The sequence below is a fragment of the Natator depressus genome, chromosome 7 (assembly GCF_965152275.1).
Source record: "Natator depressus isolate rNatDep1 chromosome 7, rNatDep2.hap1, whole genome shotgun sequence".
Lineage (NCBI taxonomy): Eukaryota > Metazoa > Chordata > Testudines > Cheloniidae > Natator > Natator depressus.
Genome location: NC_134240.1, coordinates 122,239,817 through 122,267,077, shown reverse-complemented (window position 1 = coordinate 122,267,077; position 27,261 = coordinate 122,239,817). Strand labels below are relative to the sequence as shown.

Sequence of the window (27,261 nt, the reverse complement as noted above, 5' to 3'; positions counted from 1 at the left end):
TGGGATTAATTACTGGTGTTACAGTAGCGCCCGGAAGCCTCTCGTGTGCAGATCCTGGCTGCTCCCCAGACACGAAGGCCGCTGTCGGAGCAGGTGCACAGAGCTTACGGGATACTCGCGGCAGCTACCAAGCTACCACAGGCTACCCGGGCCAGCCGGATACAGAGAAACCAAGCAGTGCCCCTCATGCCGTCCTGGTCCGCACAGCCTTCAGAGCTCCCCGGGGGACGGCCAGCACGGGAGCCCGCGGGACTGCTATTCTGTGCAGGTGCCACGGTAATACCCTGCGCGTGCACGGAAGATAACGTGGTCCCTGCCTGGAAGAGTTTACGGTCTCCTGCCACGTCCTCCGATGGGCGTAAGGACCGACTGCAGGAGAAAGGGGCGTGTCACCGGATAGTGGGTCCCTGGGAGCAGACCAGGCTGAGCTCCTGCACTGAGCGCTTCTCCTCGGGCCACGGCTCCCTCAGGTGTGTCCAGCACGGCGGGGCCCTGATCCAGACACGATCCTTTCTGCGCTCCTGCAGATGCAGGTGGCAGCAGCCGGGAACTGCGCTGTTGTTGCAAGGAGAGGAAATACCACGAGGTGGCCAAATGCTTTTGTTTTAGCGTCCACCGCTCTGTAGTGAAACTGGGGATGGAACCGTCGCTGTGGGTCTCGGCGCCTAGGGGCTTCAGTGGACCGGGGCTTTCTGAAGAGGAGAGCCATCAGTAAGGATGACGGAGTGATTGGGGCGTGGGGGTCTCTCTCTCCTGCACACACACAGCTGGGGGTTTAGGAGGCGATGAAGATGCAGGAGTGGAGCAGGTTGGAGACCCGGGCGCTGGCGTGTGGCTCTGTGCATTGCTTGGCCTCCAGTAACCAGTGTTAAGGGGGTGCTTGGCCAACGGGGTGGGATGGACGCTTGTGGCTGCAGCTGTGTATGATTGGAGCGTGGATAGTTGACTGGGAAATACAGTGGGGAAAATCTTGCCACGAAGATGTTAGTGGTGATATGGTCCAGCAGTGAGAAGTCACTGGAATTTTTTGGGTACAGAGACCTTGGTGGCTTGGCACCGTGGCAAATGCACCCTTCAAATTTCCAACACCCCTGTTTTGGTCCATGAATTTTGGGCTCCGTGCTCCTTTGCTGACCAGCCGCAACCTCAGCGCAGCCCTGGGACAAGGAGACGTCTCGGTTTGGAGGAGCTCTGTCTTTGCGTCGCCCTTGGGTGCCGTTCTCCTTTGGCATTCGTGGTCAGAGGCGACTGCGGCGCTTGTCAGCGGCTGATCTCACATGGGAGGAGCATGATGGGCCCTGGTCGCTCCAGCAGCTCTGACACCCCCCTGCTGCTCCCCGAGGCTTTCACAGCCCCGCTGTTTGTTGTTGGGGCACTGAGGAGGGTTCTTGGGAGCAGCCCCGATAGAGGTCGTGGCCCTGGTGGTTCCAGGGGGCAGGATGATCCTGTGCGGATGGAAGTCGCCTGTCCGTGGGCTGAGCCCATCCCGGTCTGCCTGGCTGCTCCCAGCTCTCATCTGTGCTGCTGGCCCTGTGCCCAGGGGAGGGGGGCTGAGTCACCGGCTTGCGGCATGCAGAGGGAGCCAAGGATGGGAGTGATGGGGTCAGGGAGAATTCCCTCCCCACATCACGCGCCTCCTTGGCTCCAGCTGCTCCGGGGGGAGCAGGCTTGCCAAGCCTGGCGCTGGGCTGGGGGATCGGGTCCCGCTGGGGCTGCGGGAATGGCACCGGGCAGAGACTGCTCTGGCATTGACCCCGCGATCCAGGCAAGGCGGCCCAGTGGGGCTGGACTCTCAGACTCCCCACGCTGGCTGGGGCTGGATCCCGCTGGGGCTCGGCCCTGACGGGATGAATTATCTGGGTCTGTCGGACCTGCCGCCCCAGCAGCTGGGCCCTACGCCCCCTGGGGGACCTCCCCCCTTGGCCTGGGAGAGAGTGTCCTTTCCTGTCCGCTCTGGTGGGGGCAGCTAGGAGAAGCCAGTACCTGCGAACGGGGCCCTGCCTGCGCCTCCCAGCCCAGTGCCAGCTCGGTGCCCGCCAGCCTCGCCACAGCAGGGCTGGGGTCAAGAGAAAGTGCTGGGGGCTGAGGCCCAATTGGTGACCCGCTGCCAAGGGCCCTGCTCTCAGAAACAGGGTCTCCCTCGGGGATCGTGTCTTGGATCTGCCTGTCCGGAGTGGCTCCTCTCCGAGCAGGGTCAGGCTGGGTCCTGGCTCCGGCTGGCAGGGGTGCAGTGCTGGTGGGGGCAGGGCTGGGTGTATTCTGGGGGGAGGTAGATATGGGGCTGCCAGCTCTGTGCCGTTTTGATGCCTGCCTGGCCGGCCCCAGGACCAAGCCTTGGGGGTGCTGTGTGAGGCCAGGTTGGCCCTGGCTGAGTGGGCACGAGGCCGGGTTGTTGGTGGAGCTGGCATGTGGGGTTGCTGACCCAGCCGGGTGGGAGAGGGTGCTGGTATCAGTGTGGGAATGGCCAGAGGGCCCAGCCCAACCCCCCAGCGCCCGTGGCTGGAGGGGGCAGAGGGATCTCTGTGAACGTGAGCCCCTGGGGTCGAATTGGGCCCTGAGAGCTCTCGGGGGGTGTTGGCTGGGCCAGTCCATGTGGGCAAAGCTGTGGCAGCCCTTCACCCAGGTATCGGGTACCAAGGGAAGCTGAACAAAGAATAAGGCACAGGATTTTCATCAGTCGGGGCCAGGGGGTGGTTAAGTGGTTACTGACCCGGTGTCTGGAACCCATGAGCTCCTGAACCAGACCAACAAACCCTGCATGGACCCCCCAGCCCCCTCGTCCGTCCCAGAACTGCCCTGCCCCTGCCCGCCAGAGGAGCCAGCATGGCCCGGGATGGGCCTGGCTCTGCCGTGCGGCAGCAAAGACCCCTCTGAGGTAGCGGCGACCCACTGATCCCTACGAATGCCCTGAGCCTCTCTGGGGCGGTGCCAGATGTTTATAATGGAGCTGGGAGTCTCGGGGCTGGTTTTCCAGGGCTCGTCAGTGCACCCAGCCAGGCCGCAGACACGCCAGCTCTGGGGCAGGATCTGCCGCGCCTCCCCTCCCAGCTGGTCTGTCTCCCGCCTGCTGCCAGAGAGGGACTGGAGGGGCAGGCGTGCCCCACGCTGCCCTGCATTGCTGACATTCCTGTCAGAGCAGCCAGGGGACGGGGTGGGATCATGGCCCTTGTGCCACCCCCCTGCTATTCCCCCCCCCCCCAGCTCTGCCGGCGCCCCTCACTCCCAACCCGCAGCCCCCTGCTGTCCCCCCCCCCCCAGCTCTGCCGGCGCCCCTCAGTCCCGACCCGCAGCCCCCTGCTTCCCCCCCCTCCCCCCCCTGGCAGCTCTGCCGGCGCCCCTCAGTCCCGACCCGCAGCCCCCTGCTGTCCCCCCCCCCAGCTCTGCCGACGCCCCTCAGTCCCGACCCGCAGCCCCCTGCTGTCCCCCCCCCCAGCTCTGCCGACGCCCCTCAGTCCTGACCCGCAGCCCCCTGCTTCCCCCCCCCCCCGCTCTGCCGGCACCCCTCAGTCCTGACCCGCAGCCCCCTGCTATCCCCCCCCCCCCAGCTCTGCCGGTGCCCCTCAGTCCCGACCCGCAGCCCCCTGCCCCCCCCCAGCTCTGGGCTCCCCCCAGCTCTGGTGCCGTCATTGTGCCCTGCGGTGCCATCGCTCAGCGCCCCCTTAGCTGAGCACTGTGCCGTGATGGTGCCCGGCTCTGGGGCAGTTTGCAGAGGGGGCGAAGCTGCCCCCGGAGCAGGCTGAGGTTCCCCAAACACAGCTGGGTCTGTGAGCTCCCAGGCTCCGAGGCCAGCTGAGGAGACCCCAGGGCCACGGGACAGTGTCCTTGGCCCCCGGCGCAGAGCGGGCTCCTTCAGGTCCCTCGGCCCCTCCCGGCCGCACCGCCTGCAGCGGGGGGGGGCTGTGCCTAGCCTGATGGGCCCGATCCTGCCGGGGCCCAGCTGCAGTACGTGCTGCTCGCTCCGTCACGGGCCGAGCGCTGCGGGCTGCGCATCCCACTGACCTGCTCCCCCCACACCTCTCTCTCTCCCGCCAGGCTGTTCCTCTAAGTCATTCAAGCTGTACTCGCCAAAGGAGCCCCCAAACGGCAACGCCTTCCCCCCTTTCCACCCGGGCACCATGCTGGATCGAGATGTGGGGTGAGTGGCGGCTGTGCGGGGCACGGAGCGGCTGGGGCCGGTCCCCCTGCATGCGTGGGCCGCCCCGAAGCGGCAGGGCGGGTGTGGTGCGGCCGGGGCTGGGAAGGTTAGAGACACGCGGGCTGAGGTGCCAGGCGGCAGGCAGGGGCGTTAATAGCCCCGAGAGAGGTGGAAGAACGGCATGGAAGACCCAGTGATCCTGGGGCTGTCCTTGACTCCCCTGGGCTCTGGGGGGAGCTGAGGGGGCTCAGCCTAAGGGTGGCGCCGGGGTGGGTTACTCCCCACAGTGCAATGGGGCAGCCACAGGCACCCATGCACCAGCCCCCTCCTCCCTGGCTCCCAGATCCTGGTGTAAAGCAACAGTGGGCCAGGGCAGGTCCGACGCCCCTTGCCCCCAAACAGGGTCACACACGGTGTTTGGGGTTCCTCCTCGGGGTCCATTTGTTTCCCCCCCGACCAGGCACGGGTTTTCCTCGCCGTGCTCTGACCAGACGGCTCCCGTGGCACCTGATCACTAGAGGGAACCTCCTGTGGGCCCCTTGGGCAGAAAGTGCCTCCCGCCTGCTCTCTGCTCCAGGCTGGGCTTGGGGGGGCTGGGCTCCCCAGGCCGTGTGTGGGGAGAATCTGTCCCAGTTCTGGGGGCAGAGAGACCTGCCAGCCTGGGATGGGGGCAGAGAGCCCCGGGCAGCCTGTCACTCAGGGGGCAGGGAGGGGGTGACAACACAGGCTAGGTCTGAGGCTCCATGGGGATGTGCCCTAACCGCCCGTCGGCGCCTCTCTCCGCAGACCTACCCCCATGTACCCGCCGACGTACCTGGAGCCCGGGATAGGGTAAGAGCTTGCGCTATGGGGGGGGGGTCACTGCTCGCGCTCTGGGGGGGCTCACGCCTGGGTGTGGGAGGCAGCAGGAGCCCTGGTGGTGCCGCCCAACTGGGTGCCAAGAGGGGGAGAGGCTGCTTTGGAGCCCCACACCAACCCCTGGGCTAAACGAGCCATGGGGCACCACTCCTCTGCTCGGGGTGAGCGTCCTGGGTCCACAGCTCACGCCACGCTGGGGCAGGCTGTGCCCCAAGGCCCGGTCCTGCCCTCCCTGCATGGGAGCACTCAGCGCGGGGGCGGGCTGGGGCTGGGGCTGGAGCAGGGGCGGGGCTGGGGCGGGGCGCGCGGGGGCGGGCTGGGGCTGGGGCGGGGCGCGCGGGGGCGGGCTGGGGCTGGGGCGGGGAGCGCAGGCAGGCTGGGGCTGAGGTGGGGTGCGCGGGGGCGGGCTGGGGCGGGGAGCGCAGGCAGGCTGGGGCTGAGGTGGGGTGCGCGGGGGCGGGCTGGGGCTGGGGCGGGGAGCGCGGGGGCAGGCTGGGGCTGAGGTGGGGCGCGCTGGGGCGGGGACGGTCTGGGCGTGGCCGGGCCCCGCTGAGAGGCCCCGCTGTGCTTGCTTGGCAGGAGGCACACGCCGTACGGGAACCAGACCGACTACAGGATATTCGAGCTGAACAAGCGGCTGCAGAACTGGACAGAGGTGTGTGGGCGGGGCTGGGGCAGGGGAGTGGGGGACCCTGGGGGCGGGCGGGGGGGTGAGCACCCATGGGTGCTCGTGGGTAGCCTCAGGGTGGAGCATCGCATGCTGGGCCCAATGACCACACAGCCTGTGTCCACGTTGGCAGAGCCCCTGGCCAGGCCCCTCAGACCGTGTGGGTCTCCAGGGGCCCGAGGGCGTTACCACTCCCTGTCTCAGCCCAGCCAGGATGGAGGGTCCCAGGTCCCCCGGTGGGGCGGGTTCTCTCCCCTCCCCGTGACGCCACGCCCGTCTCCCGCCCCCAGGAATGTGACAATCTCTGGTGGGACGCCTTCACCACGGAGTTCTTCGAGGACGATGCCATGCTAACGATCACCTTCTGCCTGGAGGATGGACCAAAGAGATACAGTGAGTGGCTGGGGGCCCGGCTCCAGGCACGGCCGGGGGCCCGCCCCGACGAAGCTGGGAAAGGGCTGACAGCCAGTCTGTGCGATGCCACGTGCTGTGCGGGCCGGACTGGGGGCCCCAGCTGCCGCGCTGGGTCTGTGCCGTGGTTCCGGGCTTGGCCTACAGTTACTCCAGGGCAGAGCTGAGCTCCATGTCAGATCCCGATACCACGGTGATGGGCACCTTCGCAGTCCTGTGGACAGGGGGCGAGGACCCTGCCTGTATGGCCTCAGGGACAGGGAAACAAAGGCAAAGCGGAGCCAGTGGCGGGGAACCCAGGGTGGCTTCCTGCCAGCAGGCGCTCGGCCTCGCACAGCGGCCCTGGGGACGTCTCATCCTGCAGGCTGCCCACCCTGCACCTCTCACCTCTGCCCCACGGCTGCCGTGTGAGCTGGGTTCCTCTGTGCCTGGCTCCCGGCCCATCGCACTGGAGGATGGGGTGGCAGGGCGATAGCTGGGGGTGCCTGACCTGAACCACAGCCCTGCAGCGAGCTGAGCCGGGGCTCCAGGAAAGCCAGGCGTTGACTCTTTCTCCCTCTCTCCCCTCCCTGCTGCAGCCATCGGCCGGACTCTGATTCCCCGTTACTTCCGCAGCATCTTTGAGGGGGGTGCCACGGAGCTGTACTACGTGCTCAAGCACCCCAAGGAGTCCTTCCACAACAACTTCGTCTCGCTGGACTGTGACCAGTGCACCATGGTGACCCAGCACGGCAAGCCCATGTTCACGCAGGTAGGGGCGGGCGCTGGGCCTGGCTCCCTCGGGACTCTGCAGGGCTGGAGAGCCCTGCTCTGGGCATTGCCGCAGAGCTGGCCCTCGGGAGACGATTAGCAGCCGGGTACTGCCCAGTGCAAGAGGGTATCTGGGGTTCCTGGCCAGCCTGGGCACCCGCTGCATGGCTGTGCCTGCCCCTGCAGCCCGAGATGCTGGCAGGTCAGAGCGTGTTCGGGCGAAGGGGAGACGGGCGCTGGTGCAAGGGGGCCAGCAGGTGCCAGCTGCGTAGGCTCAGGGCACTGGAGTCTGTCTGGGCCACACGGCTGGCAGAGCAGGAAGCCTGTCTCCTGGCACCGTGGACGAAGAGGCAGGCGGGTGAGGCTGAAGGTGCTGCCGTGCATTGCGCGCTGGATGGGAGGCCAGGTGCAGTTTATCCTGCGGGGACGGGAGCAGCAGATGGGAGCCAGGAGGGGTCGAGGAGGCTCGGCTGGGTCTCGGGGCGTTTGGGGTTGACGTCTCGTCCCCGCCCCAGGTGTGTGTGGAGGGGCGGCTCTACCTGGAGTTCATGTTCGACGACATGATGCGGATAAAGACGTGGCACTTCAGCATCCGGCAGCATCGAGAGCTCATTCCCCGCAGCATCCTCGCCATGCACGTGAGTCCCTGGCTCGGTGCCGATGGCCCCGCGGCTGAGCCCCAAGGCCCCAGCAGGGCTGCAGCCTGGCCCGGGGCAGGAGTCCTCGGGACAGGACGTGCGTCTCTCTCCTAGTAGTTCAAACGCTCACATTCGCCCCCGGGGCCGGAGCCGTGTGTGCTGTGACGCTGTTTGCTCAGCTGTCTCTTCACCATGCGACTATCCGGGGGGCTGCAGACCTACAGGGGATGAGCCTTGGCTCCCCTGGGCGCACCAGCGGGGCAGGCCAGAAATCCGGCGGGGCGGGGGCTGGAGCTGTCCAGGTGCCGTTCCCAGCCGGAGCGCGGCTGAGGTGTCCCTGTCCCCCTGCGCTCCTAGGCACAGGACCCCCAGATGCTGGACCAGTTATCCAAGAACATCACCCGCTGCGGGCTCTCCAACTCCACCCTCAACTACCTCCGGGTACGTGTGTGCGGAGCGCGGCGGGGGGCTTGGCTCTGTCGGCGGGGGCCCCAGACTCTTCCTGCCCGAGGGCTCTGGGGTTATTGTCCTGGGGGGCGGCTCTAGGACTCCGGCCTGGGGAGCCCAGCCCTAGAGATGTAGCTGGAGCTCCCGGCACCGTGGTGGGCAGAGACCTGAGGGCAGGGAGAGGGGGTCCTGAAGGGGTAGGGGAGTATTCAGGCAAATATGGCAATGCATATTCATGAGCTGTGCACGTTGTAGGGCACTGTCATGCCCACCAGGACCCCCCAGTGTTTGGTGGCCTGTTATAGCCCCGGGGAGTCCCGCCCACCTGGGGGACGGTCCGGGCCCAGCCTGCTACCGTGACACAGCTCCTCTGGAGCCTGGCGCCCACAGGGACCAGGGCAGCCCAAGGGACCTAGGCAGGCAGCCCAGCCCCTGTGGTGGGGGCTGGTGGAGAGGATAGGTGGGGCTGGTGCGGGGGGGCCTGGGAGAGGCTGGGCCCGTGGGGCGGGACGGGGGGGGCGCTGGGTGTCCTGATGGCTGCATGCGGCTGTGCCCGGGGTCCCGGGGGGCGCCGGCTCGGACGCGGCGGTGGCTGAATCTCTCCTCCCCCCAGCTCTGCGTGATCCTGGAGCCGATGCAGGAGCTGATGTCCCGGCACAAGACCTACAGCCTCAGTCCCCGCGACTGCCTCAAGACCTGCCTCTTCCAGAAGTGGCAGCGGATGGTGGCGCCGCCAGGTGAGACACCGGGGCCCGCAGCGCCTGGCGGTGGGGGGCTGGTGGGGAGACCTGCCCTGGGAGGGGCCGGGGGGCTGGTTCTGTCTCTGACCACCCAGGACGGGGCTCTCGGCCGCCCCCCCCCCCGGCTGTGAGTGCGTGGTCTGAGGGTGCGTGGCAGGGAGCAGCGTGGGCTGCGGGGGACTGGGTGTCAGGACTCCTGGGTTCCGTTCCCAGCTGTGACCGTGGGCGCGTCCCTTCCCCTCGGCCTCCCTGCCTGGGCAGTGGGGCTGAAAACCGGGCAAGTGCGGTGGAGAGAAGGGGAGTGGGGGCTGGGCAGGGTTCCTCGGGGTGAGGATGGGGAGCCAGCTCCAGCCCAGCCTGGTTAACAGCCACCCACCCCCCCAGCCGAGCCGGCACGGCAGCAGCCCAGCAAGCGCCGGAAAAGGAAGATGTCGGGGGGCAGCACCATGAGCTCCAGCGGCGGCAACGCGAACAACAGCAACAGCAAGAAGAAGAGTCCGGCCAGCACCTTCGCCCTGTCCAGTCAGGTACCTGTAAGCATCCCGTTTCCATTTCTCTTCCCCGTCCTGCCGAGCCGCCCCCGGAGCCCTCGCCCAGGCTGGGCCCATAGAGCCCTGTCTCCAGGGGGCTGAATGTGCAGGAACCCTCCATGTCCCGGCCCCCAACGGCCAGTTCCCCTGCATCAGGCCTGAGCTGGGGGGGACGCACTGGGGCAGAGCCAGCAGGCCACTGCCCGGGGCCACATGGGATCCCAGGCTGGGCCCGGGGTGGTCCTGCTGGAGCCCAGCAACTCCAGTTTGCATAGAATCATAGAATAACAGAGTTGGAAGGGACCTCTGGAGGTCATCTAGTCCAACCCCCTGCTCAAAGCAGGACCAATCCCAACTAAATCATCCCAGCCAGGGCTTTGTCAAGCCTGACCTTAAAAACTTCTAAGGAAGGGGATTCCACCACCTCCCTAGGTAACGCATTCCAGTGTTTCACCACCCTCCTAGTGAAAAGGTTTTTCCTAATATCCAACCTAAACCTCCCCCACTGCAACTTGAGACCATTACTCCTTGTCCTGTCATCAGCTACCATTGAGAATAGTCTAGATCCATCCTCTTTGGATCCACCTTTCAGGTAGTTAAAAGCAGCTATCAAATCCCCCCTCATTCTTCTCTTCCGCAGACTAAACATAGAATCATAGAATATCAGGGTTGGAAGGGACCCCAGAAGGTCATCTAGTCCAACCCCCTGCTCAAAGCAGGACCAATTCCCAGTTAAATCATCCCAGCCAGGGCTTTGTCAAGCCTGACCTTAAAAACCTCTAAGGAAGGAGATTCTACCACCTCCCTAGGTAACGCATTCCAGTGTTTCACCACCCTCTTAGTGAAAAAGTTTTTCCTAATATCCAATCTAAACCTCCCCCATTGCAACTTGAGACCATTACTCCTCGTTCTGTCATCTGCTACCATTGAGAACAGTCTAGAGCCATCCTCTTTGGAACCCCCTTTCAGGTAGTGGAAAGCAGCTATCAAATCCCCCCTCATTCTTCTCTTCTGCAGACTAAACAATCCCAGCTCCCTCAGCCTCTCTTCATAAGTCATGTGCTCTAGACCCCTAATCATTTTTGTTGCCCTTCGCTGGACTCTCTCCAATTTATCCACATCCTTCTTGTAGTGTGGGGCCCAAAACTGGACACAGTACTCCAGATGAGGCCTCACCAGTGTCGAATAGAGGGGAACGATCACATCCCTCGATCTGCTCGCTATGCCCCTACTTATACATCCCAAAATGCCATTGGCCTTCTTGGCAACAAGGGCACACTGTTGACTCATATCCAGCTTCTCGTCCACTGTCACCCCTAGGTCCTTTTCCGCAGAACTGCTGCCTAGCCATTCAGTCCCTAGTCTGTAGCGGTGCATTGGATTCTTCCATCCTAAGTGCAGGACCCTGCACTTATCCTTATTGAACCTCATCAGATTTCTTTTGGCCCAATCCTCCAATTTGTCTAGGTCCTTCTGTATCCTATCCCTCCCCTCCAGCGTATCTACCACTCCTCCCAGTTTAGTATCATCTGCAAATTTGCTGAGAGTGCAATCCACACCATCCTCCAGATCATTTATGAAGATATTGAACAAAACAGGCCCCAGGACCGACCCCTGGGGCACTCCACTTGACACCGGCTGCCAACTAGACATGGAGCCATTGATCACTACCCGTTGAGCCCGACAATCTAGCCAGCTTTCTACCCACCTTATAGTGCATTCATCCAGCCCATACTTCTTTAACTTGCTGACAAGAATACTGTGGGAGACCGTGTCAAAAGCTTTGCTAAAGTCAAGAAACAATACATCCACTGCTTTCCCTTCATCCACAGAACCAGTAATCTCATCATAAAAGGCGATTAGATTAGTCAGGCATGACCTTCCCTTGGTGAATCCATGCTGACTGTTCCTGATCACTTTCCTCTCATGTAAGTGCTTCAGGATTGATTCTTTGAGGACCTGCTCCATGATTTTTCCAGGGACTGAGGTGAGGCTGACTGGCCTGTAGTTCCCAGGATCCTCCTTCTTCCCTTTTTTAAAGATTGGCACTACATTAGCCTTTTTCCAGTCATCCGGGACTTCCCCCGTTCGCCACGAGTTTTCAAAGATAATGGCCAAGGGCTCTGCAATCACAGCCGCCAATTCCTTCAGCACTCTCGGATGTAACTCGTCCGGCCCCATGGACTTGTGCACGTCCAGCTTTTCTAAATAGTCCCTAACCACCTCTATCTCCACAGAGGGCTGGCCATCTCTTCCCCATTCTGTGATGCCCAGCGCAGCAGTCTGGGAGCTGACCTTGTTAGTGAAAACAGAGGCAAAAAAACAATCCCAGTTCCCTCAGCCGCTCCTGATAAATCATGTGTTCCAGGCCCCTAATCATTTTTTTGCCCTCCGCTGGACGCTTTCCAGTTTTTCCACATCCTTCTTGTAGTGTGGGGCCCAAAACTGGACACAGTACTCCAGATGAGGCCTCACCAATGTCGAATAGAGGGGAACGATCACGTCCCTCGATCTGCTGGCAATGCCCCTACTTATACATCCCAAAATGCCATTGGCCTTCTTGGCAACAAGGGCACACTGTTGACTCATATCCAACTTCTCGTCCACTGTAACCCCTAGGTCCTTTTCTGCAGAACTGCTGCCGAGCCATTCGGTCCCTAGTCTCTAGCGGTGCATTGAATTTTTCCGTCCTAAGTGCAGGACTCTGCACTTGTCCTTGTTGAACCTCATCAGATTTCTTTTGGCCCAATCCTCCAATTTGTCTAGGTCCCTCTGTATCCTATCCCTACCCTCCAGCGTATCTACCTCTCCTCCCAGTTCAGTGTCATCCACAAACTTGCTGAGGGTGCAATGCACACCATTCTCCAGGTCATTAATGAAGATATTGAACAAAAACGGCCCCAGGACTGACCCTTGGGGCACTCCACTTGATACCGGCTGCCAACTAGACATGGAGCCATTGATCACTACCCGTTGAGCCCGACAATCTAGCCAACTTTCTACCCACCTTGTAGTGCATCCATCCAGCCCATACTTCTTTAACTTGCTGGCAAGAATACTGTGGGAGACCGTGTCAAAAGCTTTGCTAAAGTCGAGGAATAACACATCCACTGCTTTCCCTTCATTCACAGAACCAGTTATCTCATCATAGAAGGCAATTAGATTAGTCAGGCATGACTTTCCCTTGGTGAATCCATGCTGACTATTCCTGATCACTTTCCTCTCGTCTAAGTGCTTCAGAATTGATTCCTTGAGGACCTGCTCCATGATTTTTCCAGGGACTGAGGTGAGGCTGACTGGCCTGTAGTTCCCAGGATCCTCCTCCTTCCCTTTTTTAAAGATGGGCACTACATTAGCCTTTTTCCAGTCATCTGGGACCTCCCCCGATCGCCATGAGTTTTCAAAGATAATGGCCAATGGCTCTGCAATCACATCCGCCAACTCCTTTAGCACCCTCGGATGCAGTGCATCCGGCCCCATGGACTTGTGCTCATCCAGCTTTTCTAAATAGTTCTGAACCACTTCTTTCTCCACAGAGGGCTGGTCACCTCCTCCCCGTGCTGTGCTGCCCAGTGCAGCCGTCTGGGAGCTGACCTTGTTCGTGAAGACAGAGGCAAAAAAAGCATTGAGTACGTTAGCTTTTTCCACATCCTCTGTCACTAGGTTGCCTCCCTCATTTAGTAAGGGGCCCACACTTTTCTTGGCTTTCTTCTTATTGCTAACATACCTGAAGAAACCCTTCTTGTTACTCTTAACATCCCTCGCTAGCTGCAACTCCAGGTGTGATTTAGCCTTCCTGATTCCATTCCTACGTGCCCGAGCAATATGTATATACTCATCCCTGGTCATTTGTCCAATCTTCCACTTCTTGTAAGCCTCTTTTTTGTGTTTAAGATCAGCAAGGATTTCACTGTTAAGCCAAGCTGGTCGCCTGCCATATTTACTATTCCTTCTACACATCGGGATGGTTTGTCCCTGTAACCTCAATAAGGATTCTTTAAAATACAGCCAGCTCTCCTGGACTCCTTTCCCCCTCATGTTATTCTCCCAGGGGATCTTGCCCATCAGTTCCCTGAGGGAGTCAAAGTCTGCTTTTCTGAAGTCCAGGGTCCGTATTCTGCTGCTTTCCTTTCTTCCTTGTGTCAGGATCCTGAACTCGACCATCTCATGGTCACTGCTCCCAGGTTCCCATCCACTTTTGCTTCCCCTACTAATTCTTCCCAGTTTGTGAGCAGCAGGTCAAGAAGAGCTCTGCCCCTAGTTGGTTCCTCCAGCACTTGCACCAGGAAATTGTCCCCTACACTTTCCAAAACCTTCCTGGATTGTCTGTGCACCGCTGTATTGCTCTCCCAGCAGATATCAGGATGATTGAAGTCGCCCATGAGAACCAGGGCGTGCGATCTAGTAGCTTCTGCGACTTGCCGGAAGAAAGCCTCGTCCACCTCATCCCCCTGGTCCGGTGGTCTATAGCAGACTCCCACCACGACATCACCCTTGTTGCTCAGGCTTCTAAACTTAATCCAGAGACTCTCAGGTTTTTCTGCATGTGGATCCCAGCCCCACCTCTGGGGCCCGCAGCCGAGCAGTGACCCGGGTTGGGGGAGGTTGTGTACGGCCCAGCAGGTAACGTGCTGGGATCCTGCTGGAAATAGGTTGGCAGCGTCGGGCGTGGGGCTGTGGGGGGCCCAGGGAAGCGGTGGCTGGGAAGGAGGTGGCACTCGGGGCTAGAGCCTCGTCCCGTTGAGAGGAGGGGGGGCCGGGGCTGCCTCTGCCTTGATTATGTTTCGGGACCGTCTCCCCTTTCAGGATGTGATGGTGGTGGGCGAGCCCACGCTGATGGGGGGCGAGTTCGGCGATGAGGACGAGCGGCTCATCACCCGGCTGGAGAACACGCAGTTCGACGCCGCCAACGGGATCGACGACGAGGACAGCTTCAACAACTCGCCCGCCCTGGGCGCCAACAGCCCCTGGAACAGCAAGCCGCCCTCCAGCCAGGAGAGCAAGTCGGAGAACCCCACGTCGCAGGCCTCCCAGTAACGGCCCGCCCGGCCCACGCCGGCCAGGCCCATCCACCTGGACGTTTGCAAAGGAAAGGGACTGGGGAGCAGATCGGCGCTGCCTGGTACCAGGGTGTGGAGACGCCAACCGCCCTGCCCCCGCTCTCTGCACTCCTGCTTTCCCATGGGGCCCCCTCTCTACTCCACCCCCTGGGAGAGCCTGAATTCCCTCTCCCATGTTCCCAGTCCTGCCCTTGCCAAGTGGGAGAGCCCGGCCCCGGTGGGAGGGGGGGCTGCTTCCGTGGCTCCCGCCCGTTACTACCTGACACCCTCCTTTGATGGGGAAACCAGCAGCTGGCAAGCACCCGAGGACCACGGGTTGGGGCTCCCCAAGCTGCGGTACAATGAGGCTGGGCATCTGCAGGGCCCTGCCGCGATGGGGAGCGAAGTGAGTGCGTCGCTCCAGCCCCACAACCCACGAAGCGGCTGCTTCTCCCGTCCCCCTCCGAGCTGGCCCCTTGCAACTGCAAGCATGCCGTAGGCGGGGTGGGTTGATGGGGCTTTGGGGCAGGTAGCCATTCGGGAGGCTCGTCCCTGTCTGGCGGCTGGGGAAGCGGCAGCCAGGCACGGCCGCGTTTCCCTGCTCGCCTGGCTGGGAGAGGTTTTGCCCTCGGGAGCGAGAGCGCGGCGGGCCGAGGCGGAGCGTTGTGTATATAGAAACCCGCGACGGAGAAAATCCCCTGAAACCTGGGGCTGGAATGGGAGGAGGGGCCCGAGGCTCAGAGGCCGCAGTGGGAAAGCGCCCCAAGTCCACGCCTGGCTTCTGTGCCGTGCCTCTCACTCTGCGCGCATCGGCCTGGGCCCTGGTGCAGCCCCGGGCTCCAGCCCCCACCTGTTTTTTTTTAAAATAATATTAAAATTGTAAGTTTAAAAAAAATGGAACCCCCCCGCCTTCCCCTGGTCCCCCCTCCTTCTCCCCCCCAAACCTGTCCTGATTTTTGTACAGGCTTCTAGATCTCTTGGGAGTCTTGTTTTATATACAGTTCAGAGAGCTTCAAACCAAGGAGAGACTTTGCAGACTTCCTTTCTAATCCCTCCAGGGGTGGGGGGAAGCCCCCCCACCCCTCCCTCAATGTAAATCTTGTGTGCTGTTGTCCCCACTCCCCCCTCCTCGGGTTTGTGTACCTCGTGCTTGTACATTTCCGCGCTGTAGACGGTGTATGATCCTGTTCTTTCAATGTGTTCTCACTAGAGCAGCTGCCTCCTTTGATGTTAGGGGAAACCAGAAGAATAATAATGATTTTTAAAAGGAAAATCCTTCCCCGGCTTCTTCCGAGCAGGCAGGCGGGTGGAAGGGGGCGCCGTCACCAGTTCACGCCTGGCGCGTCTGCGGGGGGTGGGACAGGCGGTACCATGTGGTTGGCAAGCACTCTGCTGAGGGAGGGGTGATGGCTGCCCACGACCCTGCGGTGGGGCAGGTGAATTGCTGGGTGCCCAGCCGGGATGGGGCCAGGGCAGAGCAGCTCCAGCAGGGCTGGTTGAACCTGGTGTGGGCAGCGGGGGGGCGGGCCTGTAGGAAATGGGCAGGAATGTGGGGGTGGGTGTTCTCTGCTCCCACCCTTCGTTGCACAGAGCATGGTAGAGCAGGTGCCATCAAGGGGTGCCCTGTGGGCAGGGCGGGGGAGCGCGGGGGCAGCAGGTTTCTAACAGCCCAAGGTGCCCCCGTGCCCCGGCAACAGCTGGTGGCTGCAGGCTGGGGTCAGGCCCCTGCTCCGGGCTGGGAGACGGAGACGGTCTGCCGAACCTGCAGTGTTTTGGTTCCCAGTGACCACCAGGGGGCGCCTCTGCCCCACACCAGTGCCCCCCATCCCCGTTCTCGGGTCACCCTGTGGGTCCCTCGGGTGGCCCCCTCTGGGGATGGGGGCTCAGCGTAGGTTCCATCCCCTGCCCCCTTGGGCCACTTCCTGCCTTCCGGCGGCCAAACCCACTCTGGGGGGCCTAGGACTGGCGGCTGGGGACAGAAGGGTCCCAGCTCCCAGTGCCGGCTGGCTGCTCTGCGTGTCCCCAGCCCGACTCCTTCCCTGTCCCGAGCCGGGGGCTCCTGCTGCGAGGGCCCCGGGCAGATCTGAGCCCAGTGGGGAGCCCCATCAGTCCTGCTTGCAAGGCCCAGGGGAAAGCGCCGCCCCCCGCATTGGAAAAGTGTCCTGCAGGGGGCAGCACCGTCCCTCCGCCATCCTGGGCCCCGGGCAGCTGGCCCAGACAAGCGCTCTGGCTGGGGGGAGTCATTGGAAAGCCTGGGCCCCCTGCGGGGCACCTGGCTTAGACTCCAGGCAGCCCTGGTGTCCTTCCAGCGTGTCCCCCGCCCTGGCTCTGCCCACCGAGTTGCATGGCTCGCGCCTCTCCCTGGGGCCGGGCAGGTTCGTGTTGCTCGTGTAGGAGGCTGTGTGTGGAGCAGGAGGCCTGGACGCTCTTGGGGAGGCACCTTCTCCCCTTCCCACCCTGGGCATGGCTCTCCAGGCTTCTCGGCTAAGATGGAGCATGGGGACCAGCCTGTCCAAGGAGCCTGGGGACTCTGAATGGAGGGGGGGAGGGTCCTTTTGTGACTGGAGGGACCATTGTCACCTCCCCATTACTGTGGCTTGGCATGAAATGGTGACGCGTGCCCCCCGCTTCACCCCTGGGCACCGTAATGTGCCCCCTGCCCTGCCCCACCTCATCCCCGGCGCACTCTAATGCCGCCTCTTTTGGGGGGGAGGGTTGGCCTCGTTTGTGCCAATCTGGGGTCATGTACGGTACCAATAAAAATGACTTTTTGGTTTGACGCTCTCCTGGGCTGTTCTTTCCGAAAGCTGCTCAGGGCCGGAGGCAGGTGACCCCCGCCGACCCAGAGCCGTGTCCTGTTTGTGCCCCTGCTGGCACAGCCCCACTTATCGGGGTTACCCTGCTCCCAGCACTGCTGAGCAGTAGCCAGACGTCCCGGCCTCGGCTGCTGCAGGTTCTTTGACATCAGCCCTGTTTGCACCTTGACTCCAGCTCAGGGCCTGGCCCCACACGCTGGATTAAGAAGTAGGGTTTTCCTCTCTGGTTCCTGTTCACCCAGCCAGGGAGCACCCCGAAATGCATTGCCTGGCGCCTTCTACTGCCATCCATCCCCTCCATATGGCCCCATCGCCCTGGAGCGCTCTCCTGCTGTGCTTAGCCCCCCGAAGCAGTGACCGAGGGGCTGCAGCCAGGCCCCACTGCTCTGCACCAGCTCGACCCCATTTCCCTGAGGGGGACCGTCTGCTGGGATTCCCCCAGCTCTGGGGGCGCTGGGGGCTGGAGGGACCGCAGCTTGGAGAAGGGCTGGGCCGCCCGCGTTCACCGGAGACTCGCCAAGCTGCTGGCGTCTGGCTGCGGGAGGGACATCGCTCCAGCTTGTGCCTCAAGAGCGGCTTGGCCTCGCATTCTGCCCAAGCCTCCCCCTGCAGCCACAGCCCGGGCAGGCACAGCGCTGGGGACCGGTGGCCGTAAGGGGTGGGACCCTCAGCCCCAGGGAGGCCGGTGTCTCAGCCCGGGCTGCTGGGGAAGCTCACTCGGGCCAGACCGGGATGCTGTGGCTGCAGCTAGTCCCGCAGCTCCCCCAGCGCTGCCCCAGTGAAAGCCCAGCTGGGCTGGTGTAAGCCTCGCCTGCCCGGCCGTGCTAGTCAGGGATCACAGCCCAGCACCCCTTGAGCGACACAGCTGTGCTGCAGCATCCCGGTCTGGCCTGAGTGAGACACCGGCCTCCCGGGGGCTGAGGTTCCCAGTCTGGCCCCAGCCGAACCTCCCTGGGGCTGAGGTTCACATCCCCTTATGGCTACCGGTCAGGCTGCCAGCTGGTCCGGGTCTGGCCCCAGCTGCTTGAGCCCTAAGTAGCAGGCAGGGTCCTCGCCAGAACCAGCTGGCAGCGGCAGGCATGACAAATAGTCCCTTGAGAACCCAAATCCCAGGGGCCGAGGGTCTGGCTCTGCGTCGGTCCCAGAGCCGTCGGCCCAGCTGCTGTGGCGGGTCCGGGGGTCAGGGCTCGTGGGCTGCAGGGTGTTGCCGTTGTGCTGAGCCAGCCCTTTGCCTCCGCTGGGCTGCTCCGGCCCTTCCTGCAGCTGCAGAACATGGGGGGTGGGTGAACCCCAGAGACCGGGAACTCTCCCCCTCTGAGCTGCAATCCTCCAGCCCACCCCCGGGGAACGCCAGTGGGCACGTGCCCGTGGCTACTTCACTTGCCTTTCCTGGCCGGCTCCATCGTTACGGGCAGCAGTTTTTTGAGGTTTGTGTCTCTATGTAAGACCAACGATTGCAGACGATCCTTGCTCCTGGTGTGCCCCACAGCCCAGGCCCTGCTGCGGTGCAGGGGTGACACTTGCTGCCCTCCACCATCTGTAGGCTCACGGGGTGCCTTGGGCCGGGAGGGCACCCCACCTCCGGGCAGAGGGGATGGCTCAGCCGTCCCACCCTGGGCAGCTAACAGCGGGTTTTTGGCTTGGGGCTTGCGCGGCTCGCCCGTGGGCACATGGCCTGTCTCAGCCAGGTGCCAGGATGCGCGGGCACAACCAAGGGGCTACACATCGTGGAGTTCAGCTGGGGCCAGACCCGGACCAGCTGGCAGCCTGACCTTCGGGGGCACGGCTGCAGGAGAGCCCTGCGACCGCCCCAGAGCCGATGCTGGTGAAGGCTGGGCCATATCTACAGGTAGGGGCCTTCCTGGCCTGCCCGTGCAGGAAGCCTTGGTGGAAGGGGAAGGGGAGGGAGAGCTAATGGGGAGCCAGCACCATGGGGGGGTTGCACCGGGAGAACTGCTGCAAGCCGGGGGGGCACAGGGGTTGGCACATCGGGCTGGGCAAGGGGATGTGCCAGGCACATGGGGTGGGGCACGTGGAGTCAAATGCACCCAGCTGCCGGCCGGAGCAGAGGTAGCAGCAGCCAGGCAGGCGGACTAGGGCAGACTAGCCTGAGCAGGAGCGGGTGCCTGGGGACGGGGCCCCCCTGAGGGGGACGGGGCCCCCCTGAGGGTGACAGGGCCCCTCCGCTCTGGGGGCGCCGCACCCACCTCGAAGGAGCAAATGGCCATGGGTCTGCCCAGCCTGGTTCCCAGCAGATCAGGGGGCTGCCCCTCCCCTCGGTTTCCAGCTTCCACCCGCCCTGTGCTGAGAACGGCAATTGCGGTGCGTGCTGGCAAACGCAGCCACCCAGGAGCCAGCACGGCAGGCAGGCTGCTCCGCCGAGGGGCTTGGGCCTGCTCCTGGCCCATGCGGCTGCTGGCTCACATGCCTGGTTGCCATGGGCGTGGGCCAGGTGGGCAGCCGGGGCCCAAGCCCCTCTGCAGAGCCGCTGGCCTGGGTGAGCTGGGAGGGTTAGCAGTGCCTGCGGCCCAGCACATCCACTTCTTCGAGTGCTTGCTTATGTCCACTCCATGTTAGGTGTGTGCTCGCCGCAGCACCAGGGCCAGGCATTTTCCCCTCAGCGGTGTCCATAGGGGACTGGCTCTGGCACCCTCTGGAGTGACGCGTGTATGCGCCGGTGTAAGGGGCACCGCCGGCTCCCCCCTCCCTCAGTTCCTTCTTACCCCCAGCGTTGGTGCTGGAACGCTCCCCAGGCCTCGGCAAGCTTCCTCCTCTCGACTGCTCCTTGCAAACGTCGCTGTTAATAGTTGTTAGTTTTCGAGTTCCCTTAGTGTGGTTTCGTGTTAGTTTGCAGGCCCGGAGGGACGTAGCCTAGAGACAGGGCATGCCCTGATCCCCAGGCTTCAAACCTTGCGACTGTTGCAAGAAGCCCACGCCAGTTGACGACCCCCACAGGAGCTGTTTGAAGTGCTCGAGGGAAACCCACGTTAGCGACAAGTCGCATCAGTGAAAGTTTCAAACCGCGGACCAGAAAGGAGCAGGACACTGGTCTCCGAGTGCTCCTTATGGAGTCGGCCCTCGCACCGCCCTGGGGCCGACCAGGTCAGACTCCCCCCGCCCAGCACTGTGTCCTCGGTGCGGAGCACGCAGCCAGCACCGGCCTTGGACCGGCATCGACCCCCCACCCCCGCGACCGGCGGAAAGCAAAGAAAGGCCAGGAGGGGACGTTCTCCTACGTCCCACAAAGGGAAGGAGAGGGCCGGAGGAGAACAAAGACCCGCGAGGGGCAGCTCTTCCCCTCCGGACGGAGGTGGTGCCCCAGCTCCTGTTGAGCGGGTGAGCCCACTCCATGACCCGCCCACCACCCTGGGAAGCGCCCGACACCTGACGGTGCCATCCATACTCGAGGCCTTTCAGGCCGCAAAAGCCATCCTGTTCCTACTGGTACCGCCCACGCCGGCCACGGAGGAGCCCTGCTCGAGGGATAAACCTGCCTCAGGACCCTTCCAACGCGCCCATGAGTGCGGCACCGCTCCTCACCTCAGGGTGCGTCCTGCCAGCGCTCGCCTGTGCAGAGCGACCAGACCCTGGACAGGCCAGAGTTCCCGGCGTCGGTCCCGAGACTCCAGGCAACGGTCCTCGGGTGCGAGACAGCGATCAGCAGTGGGTGGGCGCAGACCTGCGGAAGCTGCGGCACCTGTCCCCACAGCCTCGGTGCAGGGAGCACCCGAGCCGTTCTAGTCACTCAGCCCCGCCGCTGGTCGCCGGAGCGTTGTTACGGGTCGCTGCGGGCGTCGTATCAATCCCCAAGATGGCCGTCTACTTGCTCCCGCTCAATGGAGTAGCGCTGCCCATTATGCGGCAGGCATAGATTGTGGGGTTACCGTCGCCGATCTGCCGAATGCCGCTGTCGGTCACCGGGACTGCAGCATCGAGAGTCGTCACCCTTGCTCAGATCCTCAGTGGAGGTCCGGGGTCGGCACCGACGGGACCGGGGTGGGCAGATGGCCTCAGCACTGGCCAGGTCCCCCAGACATGTATCCCCCTCCTCAGGCTCCGCCAGTGAGGAACAGAGCCTGCCCATGGGCCAGGGCCACCCATTGGGGGCCCCAGTGTTACCCGCAGGACCACCGGGAGTAGCATGGTCTCAGGGCCAGTGGCCGGCCCCATGGCATCTCTGGAACCCCTAGCAGGGACAGAATTCGGCCTCGGGAGCATCAGACAAGAGGTCGGTGATGGTCTCCTGCCCGCCCTGACTCAGATGTGGGCATAGAGCGGGCTCCTCAGGGTCCCACAGCCTCAGCTGAGGCTACCACAGCGGAGGCTGCAGAGGTGACAGACCCGTTGATATCCACCTCATCATCATCTTCACCTGATGAGGTGATAACGGGGTCCTCTCCTCCGGTCCCCCAGGATGCTGCCAAGGCTCACAGAGGGTCGCCTCAAACCGGGGGCTGGAGGCCAAGGAGTTGGTGGAGCCCCTGGACTCCCTCTTTGATGTTTTAAGCTCGGCCGCCCAGCCAGGGTGGCATTGCCAGTACACAAAGGGGTGGCAAAGATCAGAAAAACCCTGTGGCAGACGCCTTCATCGCTGCCCCCCAACTCCAAGCGGGCAGAGTGTAAATACCATGTCATAGAATCATAGAATATCAGGGTTGGAAGGGACCTCAGGAGGTCATCTAGTCCCACCCCCTGCTCAAAGCAGGACCAATTGCCAACTAAATCATCCCAGCCAGGGCTTTGTCAAGCCTGACCTTAAAAACTTCTAAGGAAGGAGATTCCACCACCTCCCTAGGTAACGCATTCCAGTGCTTCACCACCCTCCTAGTGAAAAAGTTTTTCCTAATATCCAACCTAGACCTCCTCCACTGCAACTTGAGACCATTACTCCTTGTTCTGTCATCTGCTACCACTGAGAACAGTCTAGATCCATCCTCTTTGGAACCCCCTTTCAGGTAGTTGAAAGCAGCTATCAAATCCCCCCTCATTCTTCTCTTCCGCAGACTAAACAATCCCAGTTCCCTCATAAGTCATGTGCTCCAGCCCCCTAATCATTTTTGTTGCCCTCCGCTGGACGTTTTCCAATTTTTCCACATCCTTCTTGTAGTGTGGGGCCCAAAACTGGACACAGTACTCCACTAAGGGGTACCAATATTTGCACATGCGTCCTGCCCCAAGCTCTCTAGTGGTGTCCGCAGTCAAGGAGCGCGACAGGCAGGGCCAACCAGGTGCGACACCCAAAAACAAAGAGGCAAAGAAGCTCGATCTTTTTGGAAGAAAAGTTTATCCAACTTCCAGACTCCAACTGCAAGTGGTCAACCATCAGGCCTTGCTGGGCCGCTCTGACTTTAACTCTGGCAGTCCATGGCCAAGTTCTGGGACTTGCTGCCAGAGGAGCCCAGGAAGGAATTCCTGGCCATCCTCGAGGAGGGCAGAGCGGTGGTCAGGGCAGCCCTCCCAGCGGCCTCGGATGCAGCAGACTCTGCGGCCCGAGCCCTGGCCTTGGCCATCTCCATGAGGCGGGCATCCTGGTTGTCGGGCCTTTCAACGGAGGCCATCGTCAGGCCTTTCAACGGAGGTTCAGCCGTCGATCCACCTCCCCTTCAACGGCCTGGCACTGTTCTCTGAGCAAACAGACACAAAACGGCATGGTCGGAAAGACCTGCACACCCTGGGCCTGCACACCCCAGGGCCGGCTAGGAAGCAGTTCAAGCCGCAATAGAGCCAGAAGTTTGGTAGCCAACGTCGGTTGCAACCCTACTGTAAGAAGGGCAAGGGGTATAAGTGCCGGCAAGGTCAGGGCAGCCAGCATCCGCTGCTCGTTTGAGCTCCACCTATAGCCAACAGGGTGGGAAGCAGGCATTTTGAGGGTGCAATCGAGGGCGACCTTCTAGCCTGTATCCTGCTCCCCTGTTGTTCTCCAACCACCTGTCCCCCTTCCTGCCTGCCTGGGCCTCTATAACATTGGACCGATGGGTCCTCAGCACAGTAGCAGGGGGGCATACCCTCCAGTTTATTTCTACCCCCTCTCCCCATCCGTCTTCAGGGACCCTTCTCACGAGCATCTGCTCACTCAGGAGGTGCAAAGCCTTCTGCAGGTGGGAGCCGGGGAAGGAGTCCCACTGTATTTAAGGTGCAAGGGGCTTTACTCCTGCTATTTTTTAATCCCAAAGACCAAGGGGGGTCTGTGGCCCATCCTAGACCTGCGAGGCCTCAACAAATACTTCAAGAAGCTGAAGTTTCACATGGTTTCCCTGGCCTCCATCATCCTTTCCCTGGATCCGGGAGACTGGTATGCCACCCTCGATTTGAAGGATGCATACTTTCACATATTGATATTCCACGGACACAGACATTTTCTGCGCTTCACGGTGGGGACCTTCCACTACCAGTTTGCAGAGCTCCCGTTCGGCCTAGCAACAGCGCCGAGGGTGTTCGCCAAGTGCATGTCAGTGGTGGTGGCTTACCTCAGACAGCGGGGTATCCAGATTTCCCCGCACCTCAATGACTGGCTCATCAAGGGCCTCTCCAGGGCCCAGGTTCAGCGCAGCATCACCGTGCTGCAGACCACATGCCACACCCTGGGGCAGTTGATAAATGAGCAAAAATCAACGTTAATCCCGATCCAAAGGACAGAGTTTATTGGAGCGGTACTTGACTCTACCTGAGCCAGGGCGTTTCTGCCACAGGCCAGGTTCGGGACGATGTCAGATCGCATTGCCAGCATCTCAGCCCACCCGTTCACCGCGGCCTGGGTCTGCCTCAGACTATTGGGTCGCATGGCAGTGTGCACTTAGGTCATCTGTCATGCAAGGCTCTGACTGCGGCCCCTTCAGCTGTGGCTAGCCACAGTCTATTCCCCTTCCAGGGATCACCTGGAAATGGTCATCACGATCCCGCCGAAGGTACTTCCCTCTCTGCAGCGGTAGACCGACCCAAGGTTGGTGCCGGAAGGAGTGCCATTCCAGAGTCCATAGCTCATGGTCTCCCTGATATCGGATGCCTCCGACCTCGGTTGGGAAGCACATCTCGGTATGCTGTGGACCCAGGGGACATGGTCTCCAGAGGAGTTGGTGTTACATATAAACGTCAGGAAGCTCAGGGCCATCCGCCTAGCTTGCAGTTCTTCCTTCCCCAGCTGTCCGGTCGGGTAGTGCAGGTGTTGACGGACAGCGTGGCCTCGATGTTCTATGTCAACAGGTCGGGGCAAGCGTGCTCGTTGCCTCTCTGCCAGGAGGCCCTACGCCTGTGGGACTTTTGCACCCAGCACGCGATCCACTTGGAAGCTTTGCATCTCCCCGGTGTCTGGAACACGTGGGCGGATCGTCTCAGCAGGTCCTTTTCCTCTCACCACGAGTGGTCGCTCCACTTGGAGGGCGCTGCCTAGTACCAGGTTGCCCGGATGCTCTTCCAGAGGTGGGGGGCTCCCGAGTGGACCTGTTCGCCACCAGACAGATCAGGTAGTGTCATCAGTTCTGCTGTCTCCGAAGCCTCAGCAGGGGCACCCTCTCAGGTGCCTTTCTCCTGTCATGGGCGGAGGATCTGATGTACGCATTCCCACCGATTCTGCTGATCTGCAGGGTCTTATGGAAAATCAAAAGGGACAAGACGCGAGTCATTATGATCACTCCAGCGTGGCCTCGCCAGCACTGGTTCGGCACACTCATGGACCTGGCCACTGCCCCATGGCCACTGCCCAGCCGCCTGGACCTGCTCTCGCAGGACAACAGTCGGTACCTGCACCCAAACCTTCCCTCTCTTCACCTCACGGCTTGGCTGCGGTGTGGCTGAACCCAGAGGAGCAGACCTGCTCTAGCCAGGGACAGCAGGTTCTCTTGGAAAGCAGGAAGCCCCTCACCAGAGCGATTACCTGGCAAAGTGGGAGCGGTTCTCCTGCTGGGCGTTGGAGTGTAGCATCTCCCCGACCAGTCGTCTCTGCAGTCCATCCTGGATTACTTGCTCCACCTAAAGTACCAAGGCCTCACGCTTTCATCGATCAAGGTGCACTTGGCAGCCATATCAGCCTTCCACCTGCATGTCCAGGTAAATTGGTGTTCTCGTATGAGATGTCTATCTGGTTCCTAAAGGACCTGGAGTGGTTCTTCCCACCGGTCTGGGACCCAGTTCCCCAATGGGACCTCAACTTGGTCTTCTCTATGCTCACGGGCCCACCCTTTGAGTCTCTGGCTTCTTGTTCCATTTCCCATCTGTCGTGGAAAGTGGCTTTCTCTGTAGCCATTACCTCCGCGAGGCACATATCCAAGATTAAGGCCCTCACTTCGGAGCGGCCGTATATGGTATTCTACAAGGACAAGGGCCAGCTGCAGCCCCATCCGGCCTTCCTTCCAAAGGTGGTGTCCCCTTTTCATGTCAACCAGGATATCTTCCTCCTTATAAAGAAAAGGAGGACTTGTGGCACCTTAGAGACTAACCAATTTATTTGAGCATGAGCTTTCGTGAGCTACAGCTCACTTCATCGGATGCATACTGTGGAAATTGCAGAAGACATTATATACACAGACACCATGAAACAATACCTCCTCCCACCCCACTCTCCTGCTGGTAATAGCTTATCTAAAGTGATCATCAAGTTGGGCCATTTCCAGCACAAATCAAGGTGGGCCATTTGTTTCATGGTGTCTGTGTATATAATGTCTTCTGCAATTTCCACAGTATGCATCCATGGATTTTTGCAGGAAATGGCCCACCTTGATTATCATACACATTGTGAAGACAGTGGTCACCTTTGATGGGCTATTACCAGCAAGAGAGTGAGTTTGTCTGTGGGGGGGCGGAGGGTGAGAAAACCTGGATTTGTAGCTCATGAAAGCTCATGCTCAAATAAATTGGTTAGTCTCTAAGGTGCCACAAGTCCTCCTTTTCTTTTTGCGAATACAGACTAACACGGCTGTTACTCTGAAACCTTCCTCCTTATGTTCTGTCTGAAGCCACACTCCATCGCGGAGGAGAGGTGGCTGCACACCTTGGACGTCCAGCGTGCCCTGGAATGCACCAAGCCCTTCTGCAGCCAATCCAGCTGTCAAGGTTCCTTCCCCACACTGAACTCTAGGGTACAGATGTGGGGACCTGCATGAAAGACCCCCTAAGCTTATTCTTACCTGCTTAGGTTAAAAACGTCCCCAAGGTACAAACTTTGCCTTGTCCTTGAACCCTATGCTGCCACCACCAAGAGTTTTAAACAAAGAACAGGGAAAGAGACCACTTGGAGACGTCTTCCCCCAAAATATCCCCCCAAGCCCTACACCCCCTTTCCTGGGGAAGGCTTGATAATAATCCTCACCAATTGTTACAGGTGAACACAGACCCAAACCCTTGGATCTTAAGAACAATGAAAAATCAATCAGGTTCTGAAAAGAAGAATTTTAATTAAAGAAAAGGTAAAAGAATCATCTCTGTAAAATCAGGATGGTAAATACCTTACAGGGTAATCAGATTCAAAACATAGAGAATCCCTCTAGGCTAAACCTTAAGTTACAAAAAGACACAAAACCAGGAATATCCATTCCCTCGAGCACAGCTTATTTTACCAGCCATTAAACAAAAGAAAATCTAACGCATTTTCTAGCTAGATTACTTACTGACTTAACAGGAGTTGGAAGGCTTGCATTCTTGATCTGTTCCAGTGAAAGCATCACACCCCTTTGTTCCCCCCCGGCCTCCAGATTTGAAAGTATCTTGTCCCCTCATTGGTCATTTTGGGTCAGGTGCCAGCGAGGTTATCTTAGCTTCTTAACCCTTTACAGGTGAAAGAGTTTTGCCTCTGGCCAGGAGGGATTTTATAGCACTGTATACAGAAAGGTGATTACCCTTCCCTTTATATTTATGACACCAGCTCTTTGTCGTGACAGTGGACAGAATGAAGGGCCTCCCAGTGTCTTCGCAGAGCATCTCAAATTGGATCACCACCTGCATCCGGACCTGCCGCCTATAGTGAAGGCTCACTCGACCAGGGCTCAAGTGTCCTCAGCGGCCTTCCTGGCGCACGTCCCAAACCAGGACATCTGCAGGGCTGCGACATGGTCTTCGGTGCACATGTTCCCAGTGCACTAAGCCGTCACCCAGCAAGCCAGCAATGACGCTGGGTTCGGCAGAGCTGTGTTGTAATCCACACGTCCATGAACCCCTACCTGCCTCCGGCGGCACTGCTTGGGAGTCACCTACATTGGACATGAGCAAGCACCGGAGGAAGAAAAGACAATTACCTGTTCT

General features: G+C 60.9%; 1 protein-coding gene across 2 annotated transcripts in view; it reads left to right on the top strand.

Annotated features, from left to right (window-relative positions):
• Positions 1-15,139, top strand: part of LDB1 (LIM domain binding 1) — a 50,074-nt gene extending 34,935 nt beyond the window's left edge. Inside the window, exons 2-11 of one of the 2 annotated variants that reach the window (XM_074959513.1) lie at positions 4,033-4,135; positions 4,922-4,966; positions 5,573-5,648; positions 5,951-6,053; positions 6,650-6,822; positions 7,337-7,459; positions 7,817-7,900; positions 8,520-8,643; positions 9,031-9,173; positions 13,983-15,139. In XM_074959513.1, the coding sequence (XP_074815614.1) occupies positions 4,033-4,135; positions 4,922-4,966; positions 5,573-5,648; positions 5,951-6,053; positions 6,650-6,822; positions 7,337-7,459; positions 7,817-7,900; positions 8,520-8,643; positions 9,031-9,173; positions 13,983-14,213 (1,205 nt within the window). In that variant the 3' untranslated portion in view covers positions 14,214-15,139. Of the gene's footprint in view, positions 1-4,032; positions 4,136-4,921; positions 4,967-5,572; positions 5,649-5,950; positions 6,054-6,649; positions 6,823-7,336; positions 7,460-7,816; positions 7,901-8,519; positions 8,644-9,030; positions 9,180-13,982 lie in introns of both variants that reach the window. The other variant, XM_074959511.1, reaches the window with a different exon arrangement.
• Positions 15,140-27,261: the final 12,122 nt, after the last annotated feature.